The sequence below is a fragment of the Calliopsis andreniformis genome, unplaced genomic scaffold, assembly GCF_051401765.1.
Source record: "Calliopsis andreniformis isolate RMS-2024a unplaced genomic scaffold, iyCalAndr_principal scaffold0008, whole genome shotgun sequence".
NCBI classification, from domain to species: domain Eukaryota; kingdom Metazoa; phylum Arthropoda; class Insecta; order Hymenoptera; family Andrenidae; genus Calliopsis; species Calliopsis andreniformis.
In genome coordinates this window covers 21,735,907-21,747,684 of record NW_027480426.1, presented here as the reverse complement: position 1 = coordinate 21,747,684, position 11,778 = coordinate 21,735,907, and the positions used below count along the sequence as shown (strand labels likewise).

The 11,778-nt window shown below is 45.9% G+C and overlaps 1 protein-coding gene across 1 annotated transcript; it reads left to right on the top strand.

The window, feature by feature from the left end:
• Positions 1–5,599: 5,599 nt before the first annotated feature.
• Positions 5,600–11,190, top strand: LOC143186586 (uncharacterized). The gene is made up of 3 exons (XM_076390269.1): positions 5,600–7,093; positions 7,148–11,030; positions 11,138–11,190. Exons 1-3 carry the CDS (start codon positions 5,600–5,602, stop codon positions 11,188–11,190), a joined length of 5,430 nt encoding a protein of 1,809 aa, XP_076246384.1.
• The last annotated feature ends 588 nt before the right edge of the window (positions 11,191–11,778 follow it).

Sequence of the window (11,778 nt, the reverse complement as noted above, 5' to 3'; positions counted from 1 at the left end):
TGTATAAAACGAATAATTGCAACCAGTGTGTAAGTTATGGTCATTTCTACGTTCCGGGCAACCTAGGCTTCACCCTAGGGCGTTGCTCCAACAGATTGAATAGTTAGGGCCTTAGAAGTCAATGCCGGAAGCATAAAATGCGATAAAAATACAACAGTTTTTCTATCATTTAACAGGAATAATTGCAACCAGTTTGAAAGTGATGGTCATTTCTACGTTCCGGGCAATCTAGGCTTCACTCTAGGGCGTTGATCCACTAGACGGAATAGTTAGTGCCTTAGAAGTCAACGCCGGGTGCATAAAATACAATATAAGTACAACAGCTTTTCCATCGTATAAAACTAATAATTGCAACCAATATGAAAGTTAACGTCATATCTGCTTTGCGGGCAACCTAGGCTTCACCCTAGGGCGTTGCTCCAACAGATTGAATAGTTAGGGCCTTAGAAGTCAACGCCCGAAGCATAAAAGGCAACAAAAATACAACAGTTTTTCCATCGTATAACAGGATTAATTGCAACCAGTTTGAAAGTGATGGTCATTTCGACGCTCCGGACAACTTACGCTTTACCCTAGGGCGTTGTTCCACCAGATGGAATAGTTACGGCCTAAGAAGTCAACGCCAGAAGCATAAAACACGATATAAATACAACAGCTTATCCATCGTATAAAACGAATAATTGCAACCAGTGTAAAAGTTATGGTCATTTCTACGTTCCGGGCAACCTAGGCTTCACCCTCGGCCGTAGTTCCACCAGATCGAACAGTTCGGGCCTAAGAGGTGAACGCCAGAAGCATAAAATACAATATAAATACAACAGTTTTTCCATCGTATAAAACGAATAATTGCAACCAGTATGAAACTTATGGTCATTTATACTTTCCGGGCAACCTAGGCTTCACCCTAGGGCATTGCTCCAACAGACCAAACAGTTAGGGCCTTAGAAGTCAACGCCCGAAGCATAAAATGCAATGAAAATACAACAGCTTTTCCATCGTATAACAGGAATAATTGCAACCAGTTTGATAGTGATGGTCATTTCTATGTACCGGGCAACCTAAGCTTCACTCTAGGGCGTTGATCCACTAGATCGAATAGTTAGTGCCTTAGAAGTCAACGCTAGATGCATAAAATACAATATAAATACATCAGTTTTTCCATCGTGTAAAACGAATAATTGCTACCACTATGAAAGTTAACGTCATTTCTACTTTCCGAGCAACCTAGGCTTCACCCTAGGGCGTTGCTCCAACAGATTGAATAGTTAGGGCCTTAGAAGTCAACGCCCGAAGCATAAAATGCAATAAAAATACAACAGTTTTTCCATCGTATGACAGGATTAATTGCAACCAGTTTGAAAGTGATGGCCAATTCTACGTTCCGGGCAACCTAGGCTTCACTCTAGGGCGTTGCTCCACCAGATCGAATGGTTGGTGCCTTAGAAGTCAACGCCAGAAGCATAAAATACAATATAAATACAACAGTTTTTCCAATGTATAAAACGAATAATTGCAACCAGTATGAAACTTATGGTCATTTCTACTTTCCGGGCAACCTAGGCTTCACCCTAGGGCGTTGCTCCAACAGATTGAATAGTTAGGGCCTTAGAAGTCAACGCCCGAAGCATAAAAGGCAATAAAAATACAACAGTTTTTCCATCGTATGACAGGATTAATTGCAACCAGTTTGAAAGTGATGGCCAATTCTACGTTCCGGGCAACCTAGGCTTCACTCTAGGGCGTTGCTCCACCAGATCGAATGGTTGGTGCCTTAGAAGTCAACGCCAGAAGCATAAAATACAATATAAATACAACAGTTTTTCCACCGAATAAAATGAATAATTGCATACATTGTGAAAGCAATGGTCATTTCTACGTTCCGGGCAACCTAGGCTTCACTCTAGGGCGTTGCTCCACCAGATCGAATAGCTAGGGCCTTAAAGGTCAACGCCCGAAGCATAAAATATAAAATAAATAGAACAGCTGTTCCATGTATAAAACGAATAATTGTTTCCAGTGTGAAAGTTATGGTCATTTCTACGTTCCGGGCAACCTAGGCTTCACCATAGGGGGTTGCTCCACCAGATGGAATAGTTGGGGCCTAAGAAGTCAACGCCAGAAGCATAAAATACGATATAAATACAACAGCTTTTCCATCGTATAATACGAATAATGGCAACCAGTGTGAAAGTTATGGTCATTTCTACGTTCCGGGCAACCTAGGCTTCACTCTAGGCTGTTGCTCCACCAGATCGAACTGCTAGGGCCTTAGAAGTCAACGCCCGATGCATAAAATACAAAAAAATAGAACAGTTTTTCCATGTGTAAAACGAATAATTGCTACCAGTGTGAAAGTTATGGTCATTTCTACGTTCCGGGCAACCTATGCGACACTCTAGTGCGTTGCTCCACCACATCTAATACCTACGGCCTTAAAAGACGACGCCAAAAGCATAAAATACGATATATATACAACAGCTTTTCCATCGTATAAAACGAATAATGTTAACCAGTGTGAAAGTTATGGTCATTTCTACGTTCCAGTCAACCTAGGCTTCACTCTAGGACGTTGCTCCACCAGATCGAATAGTTAGGGCCTATGAAGTCAACGCCAGAAGCATAAAATACAATAAAGGTGCAACAGTTTTTCCATCGTATAACAGGAATAATTGCAACCAGTGTGAAGGTAATGGTATGTTCTACGTTCCGGACAGCCTCGGCTTCACTCTAGGGCGGAGCTCCACCAGATCAAATAGTTGGGGCCTAAGAAGTCAACGCTCGAAGCATAAAATACAAAAAAATAGAACAGTTGTTCCATTGTATAAAACGAATAACTGCAACCAGTGTGAAAGTACTGGTCATTTCTACGTTCCGGCAACCTAGGCTTCACCCTAGGGCGTTGTTCCACCAGATGGAATAGTTAGGGCCTACGAAGTCAACGCCCTAAGCATAAAATACAGTTAAAATACAACAGTTTTTCCATCGTATAGCATGAATAATTGCAACCAGTTTGAAAGTAATGGTCATTTCTACGTTTCGGGCAACCTAGGCTTCATTTTAGGCCGTTGCTCCGCCAGATCGAGTAGTTAGGGCCTTAGAAGTCAACGCCAGGAGCATAAAATGCAATATAAATACAACGGTTTTTCCAATGTATAAAATGTATAATTGCAACCAGTGTGAAAGTTATGGTCATTTCTACGTTCCGGGCAACATAGACTTCACTCTAGGGCGTTGCTCCACCACACCGAATAGCTAGGGCCTTAGAAGTCAACGCCCGAAGCATAAAATACAAAAAAATAGAACAGTTTTTCCATGTGTAAGACGAATAATTGCTACCAGTGTGAAAGTACTGGTCATTTCTACGTTCCGGGTAACCTAGGCTTCACTCTAGTGCGTTGCTCCACCAGATCGAATAGCTAGGGACTTAGAATTCAACGCCAGAAGGATAAAATACAATATAAGTACAACAGTTTTTCCATCGTATAAAATGAATAATTGCAAACAGTGTGAAAGTACTGCTCATTTCTACGTTCCGGGCAACCTAGGCTTCACTGTAGGGCGTTGCTCGACCAAATCGAATAGTTAGGGCCTTAGAAGTCAACGCCCGAAGCATAAAATACAATATAAGTACAACAGTTTTTCCATCGTATAAAATGAATGATTGCGAACATTGTGAAAGTAATAGTCATTTGTACGTTCCGGGCAACCTAGACATCACTCTTGGGCGTTGCTCCACCAGATCGAATAGTTAGGGCCTTAGAAGTCAGCGCCAGAAGCATCAAATACAATATAAATACACCAGTTTTCCATTGTATAAAACGAATAATTGCAACCAGTGTGAGAGTTATGGTAATTTCTACGTTCCGGGCAACCTAGGCTTCACTCTAGGGCGTTGTTCCAACAGATCGAATAGTTAGGGCCTAAGAAGTCAACGCCAGAAGCTTAAAATACAAAAGAAGTACAACAGTTTTTCCATTGTATAAAACGAATAATTGCAACCAGTGTGAAAGTTATGTCATTTCTACGTTTCGGGCCTCCTACACTTAACTCTGAGGCATAGCTCCACCAGGTCGGATACATAGGGCCTTAGAAGTCAAATCCAGAAGCATAATGTACAATAAAAATCCAACAGTTTGTCCATCGTATAACAGGAATAATTGCAACCAGTGTGAAAGTGATGGTCATTTCTACGTTCCGGGCAACCCTGGCTTCACTCTAGAGCGTTGTTCCACCAGATCGAATAGTTAGGGCCTAAGAAGTCAACGCCAGAAGCATAAAATACAATATAAATGGAACAGTTTTTCCATCATATAGAATGAATAATTGCAAACAGTGTGAAAGTAATGATCATTTCGACGTTTCGGGCATCCTAGATTTAACTGTGAGGCATTGCTCCACCAGATCGAATCCGTAGGGCCTTAGAAGTCAACGCCAGAAGCATAAAGTACAATAAAAATGCAACAGTTTGTCCATCTTATAACAGGAATAATTGCAACCAGAGTGAAAGTTATGGTCATTTCTACGTTCCGTGCAACATAGCCTTCACTCTAAGGCGTTGCCCCACTGGATCGAATAGTTAGGGCCTTAGAAGTTAACGCCAGAAGCATAAAATGCAATATATATATAACAGCTTTTCCATGTATAAAACGAATAATTGCAACCAGTGTTGTGGATAGGTATAAGTGTGTTCTTTTTGTTGCGGAAAGGTAAGAGAGTGTGGAGTGTGATTGACTCACTCGCATCGTGGTACGGATTATGTTTAGTTCAAAGTGAACTAAAAGAAGCTCGCCAAGGAACACCGTTTCCAAATTATCCGAGAAGCTCTGAATGGAGTGAATGCTTCCGCGTCCAATGTGAGTGCGTTGACGTGATCAAAACATTGTAAGATGATTGAATCCGATGAATGTGTAAGATTAAGCGCGAAATTGTATGAGGATGAGAATATACGCGGCTAGGAAGGTCCAAAAAAAGAGCCATAGCGGGGGGGTCCGGAGTGAAAATTAATGTCCCGACATGTATGCATCTGCGGATGAATTGGCTTCAAACGCGCGGGTTTACCCTAAACAACGCGCGAATTCTCGCTGACAGAAACACTCGACTACGCAGCAGCGTTTAGTCGTGGTTCAAGCCAAGCGTGCAAAGGTAGACGTGAAAACGTCGACTTTAGGCCGCCATAAACCTCAAGAGGGAGGCCGTCTCCCTGAGTGTGAAGGTTAAAAAGCGTGCACGGTGAGATCAAAAATGGTCAATCCGGGGCCGCCAGGCTACAGGAAAAGTCACGAGAATCGCTAATGGGGTTAATTGAAAATATTTATGTTTAATGACAAGTTTGGGTCACGACGGGTCGACCGCTCTGGCTCTCCGGTTACCTGCGAAACAATGGCGCTAAGGAGATATAAACTGTGAGGATCAGTATGAAAGAATCAATCGATCAGCAATAAGCCCTGTGTGTGGACAAATAAAGAGAAGAGAGGCAATTCTTTTCCTGTACATTTTTGGTGCCGAAACCCGGGACTTTCGCCGGTTGAGAATAGGAAAGGTGTCCGATATTCAGTGAGCGGGTTTCTCGCGAGTGCGGTTTGGGAAGATTTGTTGCTCCATGGCTCGGGGAAGCAAGAAGAGAGCCGCGCCAGGACCAGCGGCAGCAACTCGTGGACAGGCAAAGAGGTCACGAAATTTGAGCGGAGAAGAAATGGCGAGGACCTCCGGCGAGCAATCCGGTGAAGAACGTGCAGGTCCCTCCGGTATTCAAATGGGTCTGAGGAGACGTCCATCGTCGGAAAGGAGGAGGTCGCAGTCAAGAGATACCGAAGAGGAGCAACGACAATCCAGCGTAGTGCAGATGGCGGCCCCCGTTACAGACACGTCCTCGAGATCCTTGGTTGCCGGAAACAACATGCGTGCCTACATGGATGAGGAACCTAGAGCAGCAGTCGCTGGTGACAGATTCCAGGAGTGGGTAAATAGTACGGCTCTTCCAGGAGAACGTAATAATGAACAACCGCGACCCGCGATCGACCCAACCGCGCGTTTGGTGGATGCGATAGAGTCCACTTTGCGTGTAATACGCGATGCATCTGTAGTCGGAGAGGGCTCGCGAGTCGCGAACCGCCTGACATTAGCAGGTTCGTTGCCTAAATTCGCAGGGGACCCGTTAGAATGGCTCCACTTCAAAGAAACATACGATTTAACTTCGGAAATGGGGGCGTATACAGACCGCGAAAATATTGTGAGGCTTTTTGCGGCACTAAAAGGTGAAGCAAGGGATGCAGTAAGCACGTTGCTGGCGACGGGTCAAGACGCAGCGACTATTATGCGTACCCTTGAGCTGAATTTCGGTAATAAGAACATAATAGCGCGAAAAATCATCGCAGATATCAGGGAATTACCGGAACTAGACACTGGTAAAATAAATATAGCACAGTTCGCAACGAAACTCCGAGGTGCCGTCACAGCTTTCCGATCTCTCAAACTTATAGGGTATCTACATAGCCCCGATTTGATACAAAATGTGGGAAGTAAATTACCATCCGCTCTTAGATACGCGTATCACAAATATTCGGCAGAAGCACCCCAGGAGAAAACAGAACTCGAAAAATTGTCGGATTTTGTGTACAAAGAAGCTGAGCTCGCTGTGGCAGCAGGTGTATTTGGCCTAGAACCTAGGTCGACGTCAACGTCGCAAATGACGATTGTCTCGAAGGGCCGTGGCGGAGCGAGAAAACCGATTGCTTCAAGCGCGAAAGTGTTCGGAGTCAGCGCAACGAGTGCCCGTAAGAGTTCCATCGGGAAGTCAGTCCCCAGCTGCGTATTTTGCGATAGATCAAACCATAGATCGGCGGAATGCAGAGGGTTTGCGCGCGAGGGGGTGGCTCGGCGATGGTTCTTAGTGAAAAAACATAAGCTTTGCTTCAAATGTTTGTGTGAGGGACATGTCCGCGGAGACTGCAGAGACACTAACTGTTCGGTCTGTAGAGGGAACCACCACAGCCTTCTGCATGATCCGAGATCCTGTTATAGAGCAGCGAGAAGGGCGAGCAAACCGACCACCCGAGAGACTCGCACTCGAGACACATCGCGAACAGAGGTCAATGTGGCCAACGCGACCGAAGAGATTTGACTAGAGTTACCGCGTGTCTTACTAAAGATATTACCCGTTCGGATAGTAGGGCCGAAAAATGCTGTAAACACGTTCGCCTTATTGGACGAGGGCTCGACAATAACGTTGATCGATCGTAAGATATCTCGAGACGTAGGCGCAATAGGAAGGCCTATGGAAATAGCTTTAAAGAGTATCGATCCTAGATCGAAGATTATGCCCGACTGTGAGAGGGTCGAATTTGAAATAGAAGGAGCCTTTAGTTTGTATAAAATAAACAGAGCCGTCGCGGTAAGTGTGCTGAGTCTTCCTGTCCAGTCCATTTCAGGAAACATCGCGCGATACGTTAGGGCTGTCGAAAATGTAGACATAAAATCCTACCACGATGCACGGCCCACGATACTTATTGGACAAGACAACTGGGACTTGATAGTTGCTCGAGAATTACGTGAGATGGTAGGAAGGAGCCTCGCGCTTTCGCGCTGTTCCTTGGGATGGGCGTTGCATGGGCTTGTGACGGGCTGCGGAGCGTCAGGAACGACTTTGAATACGTACGGGACGCAGCAGATGGACCGAGGGGATCCAGACGGGGACATCGCGCTTGATCCCAACGAACACCTGGACCAATTGATTCGGCAATATTTTGAAATAGACAGTCTCGGAGTTTGCGAAAAAATGAAAAACGCTAATGAACACGAACGCGCGCTAAGGTTATTGGATGAGACAAGCCGTCGCGTAGGAAAATCATGGGAAGCAGGTCTACTGTGGAACGAAAAGTGCGCGCCGAACGTAAATGGTAAAATCGTCGCACAAAAGAGGCTTATATCGTTAGAAAGGAAACTCGATCGCGAACCGGAGTACGCGTCATTATATCACGCGGAGATGGAGCGCTTTATTGAAAATGGTTACGCGGTGAAGGTAAATGACCGAGTAACTACATCACGACCGTGGTACTTGCCGCATTTTGGAGTGCGAAGCAGTACTAAGCCGGGAAAAGTTCGGCTCGTGTTCGATGCTGCCGCGAAGACGACGGGGGTCAGTTTAAACGACCAACTCGAATCCGGGCCGGATTTGTTACAATCGCTGCCAGGTATATTGTTGCGTTTCAGACTACATGAATGTGCGTTTAAAGCGGATATAAAAGACATGTTCCTGCGGATAAAGATTAGAGAAGAGGATCGTGGAGCGCAAAGGTTTCTGTGGCGTGGTAAGAATAGGCAAGGAAGCCCGGAAACCTACGAAATGACGCGTTTGATATTCGGGGCGAAGTCGTCGCCGTGTACCGCGATATACGTAAAAAATAAAAACGCCCGCGAGAATGCCGGGTTGTATCCTGATGCGGTGAAAAGTATCATCAACGATAGCTACATGGATGATTATTTAGCGAGTCGGAGGACTAGTGAAGAGGCCAAGAGACTTATTCGCGACGTAATTAGAATTAATTCTGAGGCAGATTTTGAAATGCACGACTGGGCCAGCAATGTCGTGGGTCTAGTGAGTTCGATACCGGAAATTCCACGACCGGGTAATGAGAAGGGGATGCGCTTGTGTGACCGAGGGGGAGAGAGAGTATTAGGCCTTATATGGGACACGCAAAACGATAAGCTAGAATTCAATGTAGGAATGGCGAGAATTCCGAAGAAAATACTAATGGGGACGATTAAACCAACTAAGCGAGAATTTCTTCGGATAATTATGTCGGTGTACGATCCATTGGGCTTCCTCTCACCATTTACGCTCAATGCGAAAATATTAATGCAGGAAGTATGGCGCAGCGGTATAGGGTGGGACCACCAACTAAGGGACGACGAACAGATAGGCTGGTTGTCGTGGCTGAAAGGCCTAATGAACATAAAGAATTGTCGGGTACCGCGTTGCTATGTACCGGCGGGATTTCATTACGGCGATACGCAGATACACGTGTTCTGTGATGCAAGCCTGAAGGGCTACGCAGCGGTCGCTTACTTGCGGGTAGCAACGGAAAGCGGGACGCGGGTGGCGCTAGTTATGGCGAAGACGAGGGTAGCACCTTTAAAACCGTTATCCGTGCCACGATTGGAACTACAGGCTGCATTGTTAGGGGCGAGGTTAGCGAAAACGGTTACGGAGGAGCTTAAGATCGACGTGAACCGACGATATTTATGGTCCGATTCCATCACAGTCATTCGGTGGATAAAGTCGGAACCGCGGATACGCCAAGTATTCGTCGCTCATCGATTAGGCGAAATTGGCGAGCTGACGTTGAGTTCAGAGTGGCGATGGGTCCCGTCCAGATTGAATCCTGCCGACGATGCGACTCGCTGGTCTAGCGAGGCCTTGGATCCTGCGGGACGTTGGTTCGTGGGCCCAGAGTTTTTGCAACTTGCGGAGTCTAATTGGCCAACGGACAGACCCATAGACGAGGCGGAGAAGATAGCAATTGACGGCATGGAGTTACGAAAAGCACAAGTGTATGTCACACACAGTGCTGAGTACGAAATTCCGCTCGTCGCGAAATTTCTGGGATGGCCAGGGTTGCTTGTAGTTGCGCGACGGGTAAGAGCGGCGTTTAATCGTTGGAAGGGAAAAGCGCAAGCGCAGATTACAGTAGAGACGGTGAGCGAGGCGGAAAACTATTGGTACCGCGTGATACAATCTGACGTTTTCGCGGATGAACTGAAGGCATTAATGACCGGAAAAAGTGTTAACAAGGGAAGCCGAATTGTAGCGTTAAAACCGTTCCTAGACGCAATTGGAATATTGAGAGCGAGTGGACGGGTAATTAAACTCGCAGACGAGGAGTTCTGCAACCAACCAATAATTTTAGACGCCAAACATGCCGCAACTAGATTGCTGATACAAAATTACCACCGACGATATTATCATGGAAGCAATAACACGGTCGTCAATGAAATGCGGCAGAAGTATTACATAATCGGTCTTAGACGCGTGCTACGCTCGTTAATAAGCAAGTGTATTATATGTAGGCTGAGGCGGGCGAAACCTCAGAACCCGACAATGTCCGCTTTGCCAGCTGGACGCGTCGCGCTTGGACAAAGACCATTTAGACACTGTGGCGTTGATTACTTTGGCCCGATGTTAGTTAAGATCGGAAGGCGTAGAGAAAAACGCTGGGGAGTACTTTTTACTTGCCTTACCACGCGAGCGATTCACTTAGAGTTGGCCAACAGTCTGAGCGCGAGCTCTGCCATTATGGCTCTGCAACGATTTGCAGCACGTAGAGGCACGCCATTAGTCGTTTATAGCGACAACGGTACGAACTTCAAGGGTGCGAGTAAAGAACTTCGGGATGCGACCAAGGCAATCGATACCGAAGCCTTGGTGGACCATGCATTAAGTAAACAAATAAAATGGGTATTTAACCCACCGGACGCGCCCCATATGGGCGGAGCATGGGAGAGGTTGATTCGGTCGGTAAAGGTGGCCCTGAATGCAACCCTGCGAAATCAAGTTCCCAGCGAGGAAGTTTTAAGCACGTTACTGGTAGAGATTGAACATTCGGTCAATTCGCGACCGCTGACAGACGTGTCCTTGGATCCGCGAGATGAGGAAGCGCTGACCCCGAATCACTTCCTCATAGGAGCATCATCCGGCGAGATAAAGATAAAGAAGTATGATCTACAAGCGACCTGCCTGAGAAAACAGTGGCAAATCGCGCAATCCTTCGCCAACGCGTACTGGCGGCGTTGGCTGCGTGAGTATCTACCCGGATTGATACCGCGTGCGAAGTGGCATGAAACAGAAAATTCTCTAGAGAAGGGAGACCTGGTCCTTATCGTCGATCTGCAGGCGCCGCGAAATTTGTGGAAAACAGGGACAGTGACGGAAGTATTCCCTGGAGCGGACGGCGTAGTTAGGATCGCGAAAGTGCGCACCTCGGCGGGCGTATTCACACGACCCGCGCGAAAATTAATTAGATTAAGTGGTTCAAGTGAACAACGGGGCTAGCATAGCTGGAAAGTAATGGAGCTCGGATGATAATTTGCTATTCGCAAAGAAAAATTAATTATTATTATTTTTGGTTGATATAAAAATTAGGTGCTAAGCCTCCTAGTTCAATTAACTCCAAGAAGAAAGAAGCATTTGTTTGAATTAAAAATTAAATATGTTTAATTTGAGGGGGAGAATGTTGTGGATAGGTATAAGTGTGTTCTTTTTGTTGCGGAAAGGTAAGAGAGTGTGGAGTGTGATTGACTCACTCGCATCGTGGTACGGATTATGTTTAGTTCAAAGTGAACTAAAAGAAGCTCGCCAAGGAACACCGTTTCCAAATTATCCGAGAAGCTCTGAATGGAGTGAATGCTTCCGCGTCCAATGTGAGTGCGTTGACGTGATCAAAACATTGTAAGATGATTGAATCCGATGAATGTGTAAGATTAAGCGCGAAATTGTATGAGGATGAGAATATACGCGGCTAGGAAGGTCCAAAAAAAGAGCCATAGCGGGGGGGTCCGGAGTGAAAATTAATGTCCCGACATGTATGCATCTGCGGATGAATTGGCTTCAAACGCGCGGGTTTACCCTAAACAACGCGCGAATTCTCGCTGACAGAAACACTCGACTACGCAGCAGCGTTTAGTCGTGGTTCAAGCCAAGCGTGCAAAGGTAGACGTGAAAACGTCGACTTTAGGCCGCCATAAACCTCAAGAGGGAGGCCGTCTCCCTGAGTGTGAAGGTTA